Source organism: Hylobates moloch, unplaced genomic scaffold (assembly GCF_009828535.3).
Source record: "Hylobates moloch isolate HMO894 unplaced genomic scaffold, HMol_V3 SCAFFOLD_21, whole genome shotgun sequence".
In the NCBI taxonomy this organism is placed as follows: Eukaryota; Metazoa; Chordata; class Mammalia; order Primates; family Hylobatidae; genus Hylobates; species Hylobates moloch.
This window is the reverse complement of record NW_026652296.1, coordinates 27,823,355-27,842,982: the sequence shown is the minus strand read 5'-3', so window position 1 is coordinate 27,842,982 and position 19,628 is coordinate 27,823,355. Positions and strand designations below refer to the sequence as shown.

General features: G+C 43.4%; 1 protein-coding gene across 1 annotated transcript in view; it reads left to right on the top strand.

Moving 5' to 3' along the window:
* Nucleotides 1–9,868, top strand: part of MAPRE1 (microtubule associated protein RP/EB family member 1) — a 31,747-nt gene extending 21,879 nt beyond the window's left edge. The window contains exons 6-7 of the mRNA XM_032143268.2: nucleotides 6,069–6,221; nucleotides 8,135–9,868. Coding sequence (XP_031999159.1) covers nucleotides 6,069–6,221; nucleotides 8,135–8,191 — 210 coding nt within the window. The 3' untranslated portion in view covers nucleotides 8,192–9,868. The remainder of the gene's footprint in view (nucleotides 1–6,068; nucleotides 6,222–8,134) is intronic.
* The last annotated feature ends 9,760 nt before the right edge of the window (nucleotides 9,869–19,628 follow it).

The following is a 19,628-nucleotide window of genomic DNA, read 5'->3' as shown; positions in this document are numbered from 1 at the left end:
AGCTGGGACTACAGGCGCCCGCCACCACGCCCGGCTAATTTTTTTGTATTTTTAGTAGAGACGGGGTTTCACTGTGGTCTCGATCTCCTGACCTCGTGATCCGCCCGCCTCGGCCTCCCAAAGTGCAGGGATTACAAGCGTGAGCCACTGCGCCCGGCTAAAATAGTTTTTTTAATAAAATAGAGATAGGGTCTCACTATGTTGCCAAGGCTGGTCTCTAACTCCTGAGCTCAAGTGATCCCCCTGCTTCAGCCTCCCAAAGTGCTGGAGTTACAGGTGTGATGCCTGGCTCCATTGAAAAAATCTGGGATGCTATGTGATTCCAGTGAGTTTGGGATTGCATCCTTTTACTTTTCTAAAAGCCAAGTCCTGAAACTTAAGGGAATTGATCTCTAATGCAGAACCTCTCATGACCCACACTCAAACTCCTAAGAGATCAGGACAGTGAGAACCTGCCCAAAGATCACATGTCACTTTTTTCTTTTCTTTTTTTGAGACAGAGTCTTGCTGTGTTGCCCAGGCTGGAGTGCAGTGGCGCGATCTCAGCTCACTGCAACCTCCGCCTCCCAGGTTCAAGGGGTTCTTCTGCCTCAGCCTCCCGAGTAGCTGGGACTACAGGCGTGCGCCACCACGCCTGGCTGATTTTTGTATTTTTAGTAGAGACAGGGTTTCACCATATTGGCCAGGCTGGTCTCCAACTCTTGACCTCAGATGATCCATCTGCCTTGGCCTCCCAGTGCTGGGATTACAGGCATGAGCCACTGCGCCTGGCCCACATTTCACTTTTTCATTCTTTCATTTGTGTGTGCCCCGTGGTCTTAGGTGCCTTGGGAGTGTCCAGGTGACTGGGTCACCGTCCTCATCCTTGGAGTGGGTGTGGCTGACTTGAGCACCTGCTGGGGCTGTTACTTTGAAGTACAGAAGCCTCCGAGAACAAGGAGAGACTTCCTGTAACTATTTCAAGACATGGATTTCAAACACAGGAAGCAGTTTCAGAAAGAAATACGAGAGAGTAAAGAGTGGTTAATGTTGAGGCTGGGTAGCAGCGACTTGATCTGTGCTCTCCAAGAGAGAGCATGCCAGGTTCTGCGGTGTGGCTGCTCTCCGCTCAGCTCTTATCCTGGGTGATGGAGCCCAGGCTTGGGGTTCCATAGACTGGGGGAGAAGTAGGAGTGGCTCTGTCAGTTAACTTCTACCTGGACAAGTCAGTTAGCCTCTCTGAACTTCACTGCCTCATGTGTGAAGTGGGGCTGATACTTGCTCACAGCAGTTGAGCAGATTATATGAGCTGAATGTTAAGTGCCTGGAATGGTGTTTGTTGCCAATACCAGTGGGATAAATGTCAGTGGATAAAAGACTGTGATGATTATGGTTCTTGTTCATGGTCTTGATAGAGTAGAATAATGTTCTTTAAAAGTTCACAGGAACCAGTTTTTTTTTTTTTTTTTTTTGGCTTGTGTGAAATAATATGCATGAATGGTCATAATAAAAGTAGCTAACATTTTATTTATTTATTTATTTACTTTTATTTTTATTTTTTTGACACGAAGTCTCGCTCTGTCGCCCAGGCTGGAGTGCAGTGGCGCGATCTCGGCTCGCTGCAAGCTCCGCCTCCTGGGTTCACGCCATTCTCCTGCCTCAGCCTCCCCAGTAGCTGGGACTCCAGGCGCCCGCCACCAAGCCTGGCTAAGTTTTTGTATTTTTAGTAGAGACGGGGGTTTCACCGTGTTTGCCGGGATGGTCTCGATCTCCTGGCCTTGTGATCCGCCTGCCTCGGCCTCCCAAAGTGCTAGGATTACAGGCGTGAGCCACAGCGCCCAGCCGTAGCTAACATTTTAAAAGTGCTTATGTCACGCACAGTGTAAGCACTGAATTTCACTTTCGCAGCAACCCTGTGAGGTTTTACACATAAGGATAGTGAGGCTTGGAGAGGTTAAATAACTTGAGCTAGGGTTTGAACCCAGGTGTGCCTGTCTCCAGAACCTAGATCAGTCAGTCCCTGCTGAATGGGGAATTGAGGAAGAGGTTATTTGATTTATCTAAGGTATACAGATGTTTCTCTTCCTTGCACCCACCTTTGGGAACTGTAAGTACTCACCAGATAATTACTCTGGGCAAATTGCTGCTAAGCGTTGATGAGAATACCGAGGCATGGGAGATCTGACCTAGACCTAGACAGGTTTGATACAGTTGGAGAAGATGGACTTAGTGCCTGCCTGTGATCAAGTCCCAGATGAGGGTTACGGAAGGCAAGAACCACAACTCTTATGGGGGAGAGTGTGATTGGGATCTAAGGAGGCTTCCATCCCTGAGAGAGTGACCAGAATTAGCTGCTTTGGACAGTTGGTGTTGTAGAACTTCAACAGTCGAGGTTGAGAGGGGTTATGGTCTTGAAGAGGCTTGTAACTCTGTTGTATGTCCATCGCTGCTGGGGAACATTGAGAGGCTAAGGTGGCAGAGGCTGAAGGTCACTAACCAGGTGCTTTGTTGATCCTGGAAGGCTGGGATCAAATGCTCATACCCAGCTGGTTCAACCCTGACATAGAAGTACTGTGTTTGGCCTGCACAGAGTTTTATTTATTTATTTATTTATTAAATATAAAGGATTTGTCTCCAGGTTGTCAAAGTCCTTCCCATACCTGTTACCACCTCTCTTGGCTCATTTATATTATCTGGCCCCTCCTGAAAGTGTTTGCATTTGCAGCCCGTTGTAAATATGGAAAATGGAGCCACGTGGGCTTGTCAGGCTATGGGAAGAACAGTGTATCTGCACACACTACCTTGTGGTATTCGTATCCTGGGGAGATCTGCAAAGATTCTACATTCTTAAGTTGTCCTGGAGAAATTTACTTTTAGTTGATTTTAGTCCAAAGCAGTGCTGTCCAATGAAAGTAGAAGGTGAGTCAGAAGTGTGACCTACCTGATTTACATGGTCTAGTAGCTATATTAAAAAGAATAAAAAGAAACAGGTAAAACTAATTTTAGCAACACATCATCTAATATGTAAAAAATAATACTCCAGCATATAATCAAATATAAATAATTATGAATGACCTGTTTTACATTTGAAGACTCTGCTAGGTCTTTGAAATCAGGTGTGTATGTGATACTTGCAGCTCATCTCAGTGGCACTGGCCATGTTTAAGTGTTTATATAGACACATGTGGTTGATGGCTACTGTGGCCAGTGCAGGCCTGAAACACTGACTTGGGGCTTCTTAGGTTATAACTGTTGCTTTACCTCAAGATAAGGTTCTAAGAGTGACCTTAATTACTAGCTATAGGTTTTTTTTTTTTTTTTCCTTTGGAGATGGAGTCTTGCTCTGTCACACAGGCTGGAGTGCAGTGGCACGAGCTCGGCTCACTGCAACCTCTGTCTCTCGGGTTCAAACGGTACTCCTGCCCCAGCCTCCCAAGTAGCTAGGATTACAGGTGTCTGCCTCCACGCCCAGCAAATTTTTGTATTTTTAGTAGAGACAGGGTTTCACCATGTTGGCCAGGCCAGTCTCGAACTCCTGACCTCAGGTGATCTGCCTGTCTTGGCCTACCAAGGTGCTGGGATTACAGATGTGAGCCACTGCACCTGGCCAAGCCACAGATTTTTAATAACCTCATGAATACAGACTTAAAAGGAGTGCCACGTGAAAGCCAGTGTCTTAGTATATATTTTTTTTAGTGATTTAGTGTTTGTTATGTGTGTATAGTTATGAGCAATATCATGGACAAATGCTACTTTGGCCTTTATAGGTGGGACCCAGAAGGCTGGGTATCTAGTTGGGCCTTGATAATTTGTTGGACAGAGAAGGTTTTAAAGGGTTTGAGAGGGTAGCATTAGTGAAACTAGTGAAACTAGGTGGATACCAAGCTAGCATTCTTTTTTTTTTTTTTTTTTTTTTTTTTTGTGGCGTGATCTCAGCTCACTGCAACCTCCGCCTCCCTGGTTCAAGTGATTCCCCCGCCTCAACCTCCTGAGTAGCTGGGACTGCAGGTGCGCACCACCATGACCAGCTAATTTTGATATTTTTATAGAGACGGAGATTCACCATGTTGGCCAGGATGGTCTTGATCTCTTGACCTCGTGATCCGCTTGCCTTGGCTTCCCAAAGTGCTGGGATTACAGGTGTGAGCCACTGCACCTGGCCAACATTCCTTTTCATAAGCTCTTTCGACTTCCTTTCCTCCTGGGTCATTAATGCCACCAGGCATATGATTAGAAGGCCCCTTCCCTGCCTTTTGGATTGTGGAGCTGTAGCTCTGAGTCTGCTTCCTGCTGGGGCTGGTCAGCTCTTGGCTTGTGTATCCCCCGCTCTTTGGGGCTGTTGGTTTCAGGAAAGGCAGCAAACTGCAGCAAAAGCAGAGATGGAGACAATGAGGGAAAATGGATGATTTAGCTTTGCCGGCCACCAGGCAGTAGCTGTACTTTATGTATGTATGTATGTATGTATGTATGTATGTATGTATGTATGAATGAATGATTGAATGAGACAGGGTCTTGTTGTGTCTCCCAGACTAGAGTGTGATGGTCCATTTATAGCTCACTGCAGCCTTGAACTCCTGGGCTCAGACGATTTTCCTGCCTCAGCCTCTTAAGTAGCTGGTACTATAGGCATACACCACCCTACCTGGCTAATTTTTAGATTTTTTGTAGAGACAGGTTTTGCCATGTTGCCCAGGCTGGTCTCGAGTTCTGGCCTCAAGCGATCCTCTCACCTTGACCTCCCAAAGCTTTGGGATTACAGATGTGAGCCACCGCACCTGGCCCCTCTAGTACTTTATTGAAACTTTCGATTATTTTTGATTTCTGTGGCTGGTAAAGGAATAGTGAAAGGCTGTCTAGAACTGTGATTCTGGTTTGGTCTGATAAGACTTTGATGATGAACTTTGAAGTTCGTTTTGATAAAATTGTCCTGGTGGTGTCACCTGCTCCTCATCTCTGGATGCTTTTTGACTGCAGGTTATAAAGAGGGTCCTTTCTTCCTGGGATGAGACTTGATCTCCTCTGTTGTGTTTGGTGTCTTCATCAGGCTGTGGGGAAGCTAGATAAGCTGTTTATTTCAGTTTTTAAATTTTTATTATTTATTTTTTAAAAAGATGGAGTCTTGCTATGTTGTCACAACTGGCTTTTAACTCTTGGGCTCAAGCAATTCTCCCGACTCAGCCTCCAGAGTAGCTGAGACGTGTGCACCACTGCACCTGACATGCTTCTGTTTTTGTGGCTGTGAGTTCAGAAGGCTGGACTAGATGACTTCTCTGGTCCCTTCTGGCTTGTAGAATTCCCTTCTGCCAAGGTTGTTCTCAGTGGCTGTACCTTTGATTTTGTTGCTTTACTTTCCATGCTGCTCTGTGGCCCTGGCCTGTAAATACAGGTTTTTATGAGGGTTTTATGCTGCAGAATATGCCAAGCAACTTGAATTCATTGAGAGTTAAATGGAATTCAATTGTTGTAGATGTGAATACAGTACACTGGAATGAAGATGCCCCGTGGTTAAAGTACACTCAGGACTATGAGTGTTATAACTTTTATTGGTCTTGGCTAGATAGAGTCCTGGCCTAAGGACTGAGACTGATTTCTTCATAGCCTCTTAATGGGAATCAGAGACCCTCAGTGGGGCTCATGGAGGGTCACAGCACTTTCCACTGGGCTTCCAAAGAGTTCCATTGAGCCCTTTCCAGGGTCCTTTCTATTGACCCCCTCATGCAATCAGACCTGGACTTGATTGTCCAGTCCCTTGGTAAGGACTCAGTTTATGATTGTCAGCTACCTTGCCAGGCTGTAATTGTCTCAGGCTTCCCTAGTTTTTTCTCCTTAATCTTTTTTCAGTCCCTGAGAAGCTTCTGCATGTTTCAAGGTGTAGTCTGCTCTTTCTGGGAGCTGTTACCATCAAGGTTGCTATAAACAAATCCATGTTGTTTATCTGAGGCTGAAGAAAATTGACATTAAACTGATATGGTTTTTGTCTGTGTTGGGGTTTGATCAAAGACCACATCTCCTTTTGGGTTAGAAGTCTGCCTGATATTTTATTGCCATACTAATGTCAAGCATCTCACCCTTTTTAATGTCTTGTGCAGGTCAACGTATTGAAACTTACTGTTGAAGACTTGGAGAAAGAGAGGGATTTCTACTTCGGAAAGCTACGGAACATTGAATTGATTTGCCAGGAGAACGAGGGGGAAAACGACCCTGTATTGCAGAGGATTGTAGACATTCTGTATGCCACAGATGTATGTGTTGACATGAGGATATTTTCTTTCCATTTTACATAGTCGGGTTGGTGAACTCTGTGCTGATGCTTCTTGTATTCCAGTGTTGCATTCATCAAAAGCCTTCAGCTTTGACCCCTCAAAGTCAGCCAGAGGGCACCTCTGCCCAGCTTTAGCTTCTGCCTGAGGTCTGTGAGCTTCTGAAGAAGAAATAGGACAAGGAGGTGGCTGGCTTGCCCAGCATCTGTAGTATGTGGCCACTGATAGGTGATGAGTGCCACAAACTGCTCTTAGCTAGAAGCAACCCATGTCCTCACCCCACCCCACCTCCTATTGCTTGGATCCCTCAGCTTCAGGTGCTGCCTCCATTTTATCAGGGCCCGGGGCATGCCTGGAGAAGCAGGCACGTGCTCCCTTTTCCACAACGCGCCCACATATCATGTCATGTCTGGGCATGCCTTTCTCCTCCCTCCTAGGAATTTGCCTGGTTCTCACTCCCTCAAAGTACTCTATGATCAAGTTTCTTTGGATTCATGTTTATTGCACAGTCAAATCTGTTGATATTAATCACGACATGTTAGTTGATCAGGGAAGACTCATTTTTTTCTAGATTTAGGATTTGTTATCTGGCTGTGTCCACTGTTTAATGGTGATGTTTGTAATTCTGTGTGCCCAGCAAGGTCTGTAGGATCAAACTACAAACTACTGGTAGTATGTGTAGCACTATGCAAATACAAGGTAGTAATAATGCTGTTACTATCACTGTGCTTGAGACATATCTTGTGAAGTTCAGGGGATTAAGACAGATGACTGAAAAGTTGATAATCTGTTGAACAAATCTTTAATTTAGAGCTTGCTCTGTGCTATGTAGTGAAAAAAAGACAACGAAGGTATAGGGGTCCTTGGTTTAGTCTGAGTATTATTTTAGTGGAGCCACATCTTAAGTAAGTTCAGCTATAGAGATTTAGTTAATAGAAATAAGATGGTGGTTGAAAGAGAAGCCTGATTTTACAGCAGACTAGTATAGTAATTTCCTGCTCTGAGTCCATGCCAGAATGCCCTGGAGTGAGAATGAGATGGGTGGGAGTCGTGAATCTGCTCTTTCCTTATGCACTCAATTTTTCTGCCACTGATGTTGAGTCAGTCTTGCTGTTGTGAATATTTTGGATAAAGCATGGCTCCTAAGTATAACAAAGGGAAGGCATAAAAGGAAAGCTGGCTGTATAGACAGTTTATTGAGAGAAGATGTTAGAGTACTGAACTTTACAGGGGACTTCAGGAATTTTTGAGGGTAATTTTTTTTTTTTTTAGTGACGGGGATCTCAATTTATTGCCCAGGCTGGAGTGGTGTGCGATCATGGCTCACTGCAGCTTTGACCTCCTGGGTCAAGCAGTCCTGCCTTGGCCCCCGTGGGGAGTAGCTGGGACTACAGGCATGTCCCACCAGGCCTGGCTAGTTGTTTTTTTTGTTTGTTTTTTTTTGGGGGGGGAGGGGGGGACATTGTCTCACTCTGTTACTCAGGCTGGTCTTGAACTTCTGGGCTCAAGCCTTGGCCTTCCAAAGTGCTGGGATTACAGGCATGAGCCATCACACCTGGCCTTCTTTCTTTTTTATAAAACAGTTTTATTGAAGTATAACTGACATAATAAACTGCACATATTTACAATGTACCTTTGATGACATGGGTGAAGTTACCACCATAATGAAGACAATGTAAGTATGCATCACTTTCAAAAGTTTGAGGGTAAGTTTGATTGTGCTCAGTTTTTGTCTTTGGTGAGATGCAATTCTACTACCCAAGAAATAGCAGTCACCTGGCCTGTGTAGAGCCAGAAAGAACCATTGTCTTTGAGAGGCTTTAAGTGTGAGGAAAGTGAACTCACAGTAGAAATGGATCTTTCAGTGGCTTTCCCCTCTCATTTTCCTATTTCAGGAAGGCTTTGTGATACCTGATGAAGGGGGCCCACAGGAGGAGCAAGAAGAGTATTAACAGCCTGGACCAGCAGAGCAACATCGGAATTCTTCACTCCAAATCATGTGCTTAACTGTAAAATACTCCCTTTTGTTATCCTTAGAGGACTCACTGGTTTCTTTTCATAAGCAAAAAGTACCTCTTCTTAAAGTGCACTTTGCAGACGTTTCACTCCTTTTCCAATAAGTTTGAGTTAGGAGCTTTTACCTTGTAGCAGAGCAGTATTAACATCTAGTTGGTTCACCTGGGAAACAGAGAGGCTGACCGTGGGGCTCACCATATGGATGCGGGTCACACTGAATGCTGGAGAGGTGTTATGTAATATGCTGAGGTAGCGACCTCAGTGGAGAAATGTAAAGACTGAATTGAATTTTAAGCTAATGTGAAATCAGAGAATGTTGTAATAAATAAATGCCTTAAGAGTATTTAAAATATGCTTCCACATTTCAAAATATAAAATGTAACATGACAAGAGATTTTGCGTTTGACATTGTGTGTGGGAAGGAAGGGCCAGACCTTGGAACCTTTGGAACCTGCTGTCACAGGTCTTACAGGGCTGCTTGAACCCTCATAGGCCTAGGCTTTGGTCTAAAACGAACATTTAAAAAGTTGCCCTGTAAAGTTACTTGATGTCATTGACCAATTGCATCCCTGCTAAAAAGCAAGAGGCATCGTTGCCTGGATAATAGAGGGTGTGTTTCAGCCCTGAGATGTTCGAGTTGAAGAGCTCGGTTTTCATTGAGCATTTCTCTTATTTTTCCAGTTATCCCCGAAATTTCTATGTATTATATTTTTTGGGGAAGTAAGGTGTGCCCAGTTTTTTAATCTAACAGCTACTTTTGGGGACTTTCCCACATCTCTGGGATTTGAATGGGGATTGTGTCCTATTTTACTGTCTTTTAGGTTTACATTTACCACGTTTCTCTTCTCCGCTCCCCTTGCCCGCTGGGGACTCCTCTTTGGCTCCTTGAAGTTTGCTGCTTAGAGTTGGAAGTGCAGCAGGCAGGTGATCATGCTCCAAGTTCTTTCTGGACCTCTGGCAAAGGGAGTGGTCAGTGAAGGCCATCGTTACCTTGGGATCTGCCAGGCTGGGGTGTTTTCGGTATCTGCTGTTCACAGCTCTCCACTGTAATCCGAATACTTTGCCAGTGCACTAATCTCTTTGGAGATAAAATTCATTAGTGTGTTACTAAATGTTAATTTTCTTTTGCAGAAAATACAGTACCGTGTCTGAATTAATTATTAATATTTAAAATATTTCATTCCTTAACTCTCCCTCATTTGCTTTGCCCACAGCCTATTCAGTTCCTTTGTTTGGCAGGATTCTGCAAAATGTGTCTCACCCACTACTGAGATTGTTCAGCCCCTGATGTATTTGTATTGATTTGTTTCTGGTGGTAGCTTGTCCTGAAATGTGTGTAGAAAGCAAGTATTTTATGATAAAAATGTTGTGTAGTGCATGCTTTGTGTGGAATTCAGAGGAAAACCCAGATTCAGTGATTAACAATGCCAAAAAATGCAAGTAACTAGCCATTGTTCAAATGACAGTGGTGCTATTTCTCTTTTGTGGCCTTTTAGACTTTTGTTGCCCTAAAATTCCATTTTATTGGGAACCCATTTTCCACCTGGTCTTTCTTGACAGGGTTTTTTTCTACTTTAAACAGTTTCTAAATAAAATTCTGTATTTCAAGAGTATCATGTCTTCTGAAATTTGTCTTGCCCTGGGTATATGCTGTTAGGTTCAAGTGATGAGAAACCAGTGCTTCTTTCTTCAGTGAGGACTGATCTTTTCACATCCTTTACTGATTTTTCAGATGTGCTTATTTCTTCTTCTTCTTCTTTTTTTTTTTTCTTTTTTTTGAGATGGAGTCTCACTCTGTTGCCCAGGCTGGAGTGCAGTGGCATAATCTCGGCTCACTGCAACCTCCACCTCCCGGGTTCAAACAATTCTCTGCCTCAGCCTCCCAAGTAGCTGGGATTATAGGCACCCGCCACCACACCCGGCTAATTTTTGTGTATTTTTAGTAGAGATGGGGTTTCACCATCTTGGTCAGGCTGGTCTTGAACTCCTGACCTCGTGATCCACCCACCTCAGCCTCTCAAAGTGCTGGGATTACAGGCGTAAGCCACTGTGCTCGGCCAGATGTGCTTATTTCTAAGCTGACTTCTTTTCTCTTCATTCACATTATATTGCACAGCCTCCTGCTTTTTAAAATTCTCATTGCTGTAAGAGGTTTTTTCTCTCGGAAGTCCAAGGCCTGGCCTATCTGCTGTGAAGCCTTTTCAGGGCATTTCCTCCTGAGAAATATAGGAGGACAGTGCTTAGCAGATGACTGTGGGGAGATTTTGTTTTTTTTTTTTTTCTGAAGGTGTGTGATTCTTTCTTCCTTTCTTTTTTGAAACAGGGTCTCCCTCTGTTTCCCAGTCTGGAGTGCAGTGGCATGATCTTGGCTCACTGCAGCCTTGCCCTCTTGGGTTCAAGCGATCCTCCCACCTCAGCCTCGTGAGTAGTGGGGACTACAGGCGTGCACCACCATGCCCAGCTAAACTTTGTATTTTTTATAGAGATGGGGTCCTCTTATGTTGCCCAGGCTGGTCTTGAACTCTTGGGCTCAAGTGATCCTCCCACCTTGGCCTCCTAAAGTGCTGGGATTACAGGTGCGAGCCACTGCACCCAGCCCTGAAAGTATGTTTCAAAGTCAGTTAACATCATCTCAATCTATAAAATAATCTAAAATTGTCACCATTTTTTTTCTCCCTTATAAAATTCTATGCCATTAGAAACGAGTTCAAAAGGAGACTTGCTGCCATTTTCAGTCAGAAATAAAGTTAAATGGGCAGAAGTAGTGTGTTGTAGGATAGGTAGAGTCATGGTTATGGACGCTCTATAAACCCAACTTGATGATCTTGACAAGGGTTGCACCCATAGTTAATGGTATGATACCTCCCTTAAAGTGTTAAATACCTTCAGAAGGAATTTGACACCATATGTATTGGTCATCTACAAGAAGATACCTTCCAGGAGTGCAAGGAGTTTGTGAAGATACTGTTGGCTACTGTCAACTGAGAAGTTACCTTGGTAAAGAGAGAAGCCGAAACCGTGGGTATCTGACCAAGTGCATTGACCTGGCTCTTGAATTTGAAGCACATACAGTCTTTGCTGCTTGGTTTGCTTGGCAGGTTTTGTGTTTCATGAAGGATAGGTAAACAAATGGGTTCTCTGGCTCGATTTGGATCATTGTTGATGCTGATGATTCTCAAACCGATGGGCTTCAGAATCACATGGGGAACTTGTTTGATATAATGTATTTATAAAAATTCATCACCAGAGATTCTGAGTTTGGAGGTTGAAAACCTGCATTTTAATTTGGGCCTTATCTACATGTCTGCAATTTTAAATAATAATTCTGGCAAGAGGAACATCAGACTTGAGTCCTCTTGCAGGTCTCTCCTGCTTTGTGAGTTTTGAGCTATTTGACCTCTCTTGTTCTTACATGCAAGACAGATGATGATTTTGGCTGAAGTGCCTCCCTCACTGGGTACTTGTTGGGATTAGAAGGAGCTGATGGACAAAAAAAAAAGCAAGCAACCACAAAGCTAGAGAAAGCTCTGTACAGACAAGAGGCATTATTTATGGCACAAATTCTTCAGATCTGGTCTGAAATTCTGTTTATAGATTAGAAAAAGCTTAGGACAGGGCTTTTGTATCCTGAGAATTCGGAAGGGCATTCCTTCAGACAGGCTTTGGGTGTTTTGTAAAATAAGTAACAAGTTCTTTTAGTATTTCCTTTTCAGCATGGTATATGGACAAGTAGAACTCCCTTCTGTTTTCAGGCTGTTATGTTTATCCTGTTTTTGTTTGCTTTTAAATGAAGATTCAATGTCTCAGATTCATTGATTAAAAAACCCATATTTTCTTCAAGATTTACTCTCTAGAATGTGAAGGGTTTTGAAAAGGAAGCATTTTTCTTTTGCTCTAGCCAAGGTGATCCTCTATAGTTTTTCTTTTAAGGATTGTTTTAGAAGATTGAGTATAAAGGACTCCTTTTGTGATGTTGACCGTAGTTCATTGCAAAGTCCACAAATAAAAATGCAAGCTTTAGGCCTGATCAGCCTAGTCAGATTAGCTTGCTAGCATGTGGGTGACCCAAATCTGACTGTTGATAACAGAGAACATTGCTTTGAAACAAGCTGAACCTCAGTCTGTGATCAGTGTTGTGAACCACCCGTCATTTTTCTGGTCTGGCACTGTTGTGATATGTCTTTTTTTTTTTTTCCCCCAGACAGTGTTGCTCTGTCAACCAGGCTGGAGTGCGGTGGCACAATCTTGGCTCACTGCAATCTCCACCTCCCAGGCTGAAGCAGTTCCCATGCCTCAGCCTCCCGAGTAGCTGGGATTACAGGCCTGTGCCACTATGCCTGGCTAATTTTTGTATTTTCAGTAGAGATGGGAGTTTTGCCATGTTGCCCAAGCTAGTCTTGAACTCCTGGCCTCAAGTGATTAACCTGTCTTGGCCTCCCAAAGTGCTGGGATTACAGGTGTGAGCCACCACTCCCTGCTCGATATCATACTTTTGAATTCACACATTTAGTTTGTAAAATGTCAAAACCAGATGAGTTCATATTTATTTCTGTATCTGCATGACGCTTGCTGCTTTTTTTCTCTTCATTTTCACATGCGAGGGTATAACTGAGTGTTCAGAGTTTTCTCTAAAAGCCTGAAGGGATTGTGTACTTTTACATTGAACTTGACTGCAGTTAGAACCATTAACCTAGATGACTTCAGCCAAATTGTGTATCATTTTTGTTTTTGTTTTTTTGAGACAGGGTCTCCTGTCACCCAGGCTGGAGTGCAGGTGGCACAGTCATGGCTTATGACAGCCTCAACTTCCAGGGCTTAAGCTGTCCTCCCACCTCAACCTCCCTAGTAGCTAGGACTGTAGTGCACACCACCATGCCTGGCTGGCTAATTCTTTTGTATTTTTTTTTTTTTTTGAGACAGTTACGTTCTTGTTGCCCAGGTTGGAGTACAGTGGCACCATCTTGGCTCACTGCAACCTCCGCCTCCTGGGTTCAAGCGAGTCTCCTGCCTCAGCCTTGAAAGTAAGTAGCTGGGATTACAGGCGCCCACCACCACACCCAGCTAATTTTTGTATTTTTAGTAGAGACGGGGTTTTGCCATGTTAGCCAGGCTGGTCTGGAACTCCTGACCTCAGGTGATCCACCCGCCTTGGCCTCCCAAAGTGCCGGGATTACAGGCGTGAGCCACCATGCCTGGCCAATTTTTTGGTATTTTTTGTAGAGACGGGGTTTGCTATATTGCAGGCTGGTCTTGAACCCCTGGGCTCAAACAATTCACCCATCTCTTCCTTCCCAGATGCTGGGAGGTGTGAGTCACTGTGCCTGGCCCAAATTGCTATATAGCTGTGACTTGTGAAGGTCTGTTCCCCCTTTGGCTTAATCTGATTTGGGAAGTAATGTTACCTTAGTCCTTGGAGTGCAGAAGCTTTCTGTGTACTCTATTGAGGTTGTATCCGGTAGCTTCATTAATTTGGTTATCTAGATGAGCAGGTCAAGCCTTAGAGTCAAATTTCTAGGCTCCTCAGTCTAGAACCTTAAATCTTGAGGTGTGTGTGTACGTATCAAAATGTAAATAACTCTCGTTTCCTTGTATTGGAGGCTCTCAGGTTCTGAAATGTGAAATGGAAATAGCCTTCATAGACATGTTTCTGAGTGTGAGTCGGCAGTTCTTTGTCCTGTGACCATTTGAAAGCAAACCAGGTTACCCACCAATGCCTAGAACTTTGTAAGTGGCATCAAGGGATAAAATTATAGTTGTAAAATGACCTATCAGCAGTTTGGGGCTGGGTGTCATGGCTCATGCCTGTAATCCCAGCACTTTGGGAGGCCAGTGCAGGAGGATTGCTTGAGCCCAGGAGTTTGAAACTAGCCTGTAACATAGCAAGAGACCCTGTCTCTATTTAAAAGATTTTATATATATAAGATATATGATTATATATATATATATATATATATATATATATATATATATATATAGGCAGTTTGGAATTCTATTTGTCTTGCCTTATTTACTTTTTAAAAATGTCTACCTTAGTTTTTTCCTGGTTTACTTTGAGTGTTTTTTTTTTGCAGTCGGAGGAGATTGTTGGTGAGGCTGGGTGTAGGTATGAGGCAGAGGAGGAAGAGTAATTTATTCCATCTACTGAGCCTTTCATTTACTTTCTGTTTTAGCAGTAGAGTGGGATGTGGGAAGCTTTTGTTGAGTGAGAGTCAGTCTATCGGTGAATCTTAAAAAGCTGGATTTGTGGTTCTTACTAGTTACTAAGTCTCCAGTGGAGACAGAGATTAGTTTTTAAGATTTAGCCTTAATGGATGATTCACAAATTGCAATGCAGAGTATTGAAGTTAAGTCCAAGGTCAAGCACACAAGTGGGTAAGACTGAACATATGAAGTGGGTATGTGGCTGGCACCCACCTCTGACCTTTACTGAAATAAATGAGGGAGACAGTGCTATAAGTGGAATGCCACGGACCAGGAGTTAAGACCAGAGTCCTCTGCTAGGCCCTGCATCTGAAGTCTGCAGAGCATGGCTTTTCATTGGCTCAGTGAGGAGTTGAGTCCTGGTTCAGAAATTTACTGAGGTCTGTAAAAGTCAGTGGGATACTGGAACAAGAAAGAGTGGGAGAGTGTACAGTTCCCAGCAAACATTGCCAGTGGAGGCTGATTTTCACCAGTGAAGGGCAGTTTTGATAGAAAAGCACAGTGTCTCAACTACTTTTGGTTTTTGACTCTGAAAGAGGAGGCTTTGGCAGGAGGAATAATACAAGTGGCCTACCACCTGTTTGGCTTTTTCCCCACAGGTTGCAAGCTGCGGGAGGGCCTTGCTAATTCTAGTACCTCCATCCCCGAATCGTCTAAATGTATTTTACCCAGGACCTGTCATGGTTTATCTGAGTGACCAGTTTCCTTTCCTCTCATGCTTATTTATCATGTTCATATTTATATTTTTCATAATGGGGCCTGTTTATGTATTTTGAAGTAGTTCTAGTGATTTTAAGATCCAGGAAAACTTCAAGGTCATCTGGATTTTGGTGTTCTACTTAAGTTTTCTAACCTGATAGTCTTTTTTTTTTTTTTTTTGGTATTTTGTATGTTTTTCTACAAAATGTGAGAGAGTTAAGCATGTATAATTATATATGACTGCTGTTTTCACTTTGAAATTTTAAATCCTGCTTGGGAGAATGGAATAAGCTGTTGTGTTTTTTGCAGGCAGCTATGGGATATCCCGATTTGTCCCTCCCTCCTCCTTAATTTTGAAGCCTGAGAGAGGAAGTAATGATTTTCTTTTTTTTTGGTAGGGATGGGGTTTCACTATGCTGTCCAGGTTGGTCTGCAACTCCTGAGCTCAAGTGATCCGCCCTCCTCGGCCTCCCAAAGTGCTGGGATTACAGGCCTGAGCCACTGTACCCGGTCTGAAGAAGTAGTAATTTTAAGATTCAGTGTTGAGTGAAATAAATGTATTCTTAAAAATTTCTAAGAGTCTTTAACTCTCTGACCTAATATTTAATATTTTCCCCAATCATTAGGAAGTGCTTTTTTGTTGTTGTTTTTGGTTTTTTTCCAGGCAGGGCCTCGCTCTGTCACCCAGGCTGGAGTGCAGTGGCATGGTCATGGCTCACTGCAGCCTTGACTTCCCCGGCTCAAGTGATTCTCCCACCTCAGCCTCCCAAGCAGCTGGAACTGCTCAGCTAATTTTTTTATTTTTGTAGAGACAAGGTCTGGCTATGTTCCCCAGGCTGGTCTCAAACTCCTGGGCTCAAGCAGTCCTCCACCATTCCTGGCCAAGAAGTGCCTTTTTTTTTTTTTTTTTTTTAAAGTAGCTGCTGAACACATGAGAATCTGCCTTTTTCTTGAATCGTGTTTTTTTTTTTTTTCTTTCAAGACGGAGTCTTGCTATTGTCACCCAGGCTGGAGTGCTGTGGTGCAATCTTGGTTCACTGCAACCTCCGCCTCCCAGATTCAAGCGATTGTCCTGCCTCAGCCTCCTGAGTAGCTGGGATTACAGGCACACACCACCACGCCCGGCTAATTTTTGTATTTTTAGTAGAAACAGGGTTTCACCATGTTGGTCAGGCTGGTCTCAAACTCCTGACCTTGTGACCCACCTGCCTCGGGCCTCCCTAAGTGCCGGGTTTACAGGCGTGAACCACTGCGCCTGGCCTGAATCATGGTTTTTTCAAACCATTGGCATCTGAACCTGTAGCTCTCTCTGGTAATGTTGTGTGGTTTTAAATGTCATGTGAGCTGAGTTACTGACCTCAACCTGCTGCCAGCTAAAGGTGTGATCCTGTGATACCAATCTTAAGGGTCCCTGCTAGTTTTAGCAGTTAGTGACTTCTCTCTTGTTTATTTTTGTTTGAAAAAGAAAAAGGCTCTCTTTTTGGCTACAGAGTTGCATCTTGAAATTTTTGACAAATTACATAGAGCTGAAGAAGGATATAAGTTTTGATATCTTGAAATCACAGGGTTGAGGCTTGAAAGGACAGTATTTGGCATTGCAGCTAAGTGGGAGTGTGAGGAAGCGCCTTCTCTAGGGCAGGTAATTGCATCTGTTAATGTGGCCCTTGGGCGCCTGAGTTGCTGCCTTCCAATCAGAATTTCCTTAGCATTAGCAAGTGACGCCTGAATTAATCTCAGGTAGGACTTCTAACTTTTTTCCAAAATTATTTTTGTGCAGAGGTTTATCTAGGAGATTTTTCTTCTAAATGTCGTCCTCCCCACTTGTTTTATTATTACTGTTTTTTTCTCTTTTAAATTTTTTTTTTTTTAAATAGAGACATGGTCTCACTATGTTGCCCAGGCTGATCTCAGACTCCTGGGCTCAAGTGATCCTCCTGCCTCAGCCTCCGAAAGTGCTGGGATTATAGGCGTGAGCCATTGCGCCTGGCCCTGTTACTGTTTTTCTAACCTGAGTTACTTAGGATATTTTCATTCTTTTTTAAAAAGGTGGGAGTTTTCTGAACTTTTCCTTAGCTAAAAAGTGAAATGCATCTTAATATTTTCCTTTTTTTACTCACATAAAGAGGGGGAAAAACATATTTAATGTGACAGAATTTAGCGTATTTTAGGCCACATTAAAATACTGATAAATGTATTAATCAGTGAAAATAGGTTGTAGTGAAAAATGTATACCATTTGATTAATAAATATGTGTTATTGGAAAAACGCAAGAACTGCTGTAAGAATTGCTAACATTGTGTTGGAAAATGAATATACTAAGCTAAGAAACAATGGGAAACTGTCATATTTAGGGCCAACAGCCTTTTTTTAAAAAAAAAAACCTAATTTATTAATATCTAGTCTAGTAAACCCTGATTTATAGGACCTCTGCACCTTTTTTGACTTTTTTTCATCCATTCTTAATATTCTACACTATGACAAAACCCTTTGTCTCCATTATTGATGAAATGGGAACAGACTTGTTTTTGTATGTTGGTGTTCTCTGAGTGGTGAAAGCCCAGGGAGAATGTTTTGTTTGGTGGTCACTTAGCATTTGAAAACATCCACTTCCTTGTGACTTAGCTGGGTATCTTTTAACATCTGGAAGCCACATCCCTGACTGAAATCTCTGGAGACACTTACCTTTCACCAACTTGTCTGCCGAATTGCGCCATGGACCAAGATTGCAGTGGCTGCATCAAGTCTAGGCCTGCCCTGAAGTCTGGATTTGTAATCCCCCATTTCAAATGGGGCAGAAGGCAGAGGAGCAGAGGAGCCACTGTGCCTTTTGCTGTCCTGGAGCCAGTTGGCCTTTTGGTTTTGGTGAGCCCTGCTTTATAAGAGGACTCCCTGGCATCTTCCAGTTTCCCGCTACTTGTTTTATGTATTATTTTGTGTCTGTGTTTGTCCTGGCTGTTTGTGCTGTAGCTCCTTTCACTGTCTGCTGTAAGTTCAACTTCTTCAATAAAAGAAATGTTTCAAATTGGATGAAAAATGGTTCTGTGATTATGGTTTGTGGGATGGGTTCTGATGCTTCATTTATGTTCTTCATATGGAATTCTGTCTCATTTCCCTGGTTCTAAAAGTGACCAGCAGACCCAGAGTTCCGTCTCGACTTCATAAAGGAGCTGTCTTGGACTGGGAACAGCTGCCGATGTCTTTGTTGAGATGGGAGTTGGAAAGTTATAGCACTTTGCCAGACTTTGCCAGCAAGATTAACTGAGGAGATCAAATTGAGTCAGGGTGAGTGAGCGTTTTGGGTGAAAGTTGCCCTCCCAAAGATTGGATACCTCTGCTGAAGACCTCCGCCTGACCTCCAAGGCTGGAGAGCAGCTCTTATCTGTGTCCTGGCCGGCTTTCAATGCATGTATCCTTAAGTCACCTGCCTCTACAAATTGCTACAAACCACTCGTTCCCCTCTCATCCCTAGCATGTTCCCTCAGTGGCTGCTCTGAATTCTCACCCCTGTTCCAGATGGTACTCTCCTCACCTGCCTTGCCCTGTCCCTCTTCCGTCAGCTCCGGACAGGTCAACTTTAGGGGACAGATTGAGGCAGATGGATGTGACTTCTGATCTGACCTGTTCTCCAGTTCTAAATATCAACCTAGTTTTACATCTCAGCCTTCCCTTCCTTCCCTTAAGAGTTGGAGGAATGGTACTTGTCTTGGCCTCTCCCCTCTTATTCCTGCCCTTTATTTTTGGGTGGTCTCTGTTGCCAGCAACCAGCATTTTTTTTTTCCACTTGGTGTTTTGCCTCTGTTCATGAACATACATAGAACCACTTTCTCCTGGTGAAAGACATTTCTCTTACAAAATGTTTAGTTTTGAAATAATTAAAAATATATAAATAGTTGTAAGACTACTATAAATAACTTTCCTTTGTCCAGATAGACTAATTGTGAACATTTTGCCACATTTGTATTATTATACATGTATTTGTTAAATCATTTGAGAATTAGACATCATGCCCTTTTACCCCTAAATACTTTCTTTTTTTTTTTTTTTTGAGACGGAGTCTCACTCTGTCGCCCAGACTGGAGTGCAGTGGCGCAATCTCGGCTCACTGCAAGCTCCGCCTCCTGGGTTCACGCCATTCTCCTGCCTCAGCCTCTCCGAGTAGCTGGGACTACAGGCGCCCGCCACCACGCCCGGCTAATTTTTTTGTATATTTAGTAGAGACGGGGTTTCACTGTGGTCTCGATCTCCTGACCTCGTGATCCGCCCGCCTCGGCCTCCCAAAGTGCTGGGATTACAAGCGTGAGCCACCGCGCCCGGCCTACCCCTAAATACTTTCAAGTGTACATTTCGTGAAACAAGGACATTCTCGTAACCACAATACTGTTATCAAAAGCAGAAAACATTAATATAATATCTAATAATACAGAGTCCATGTTCAAATTTTACATAATTTCACTGAATAACAGCCCTTGCAGC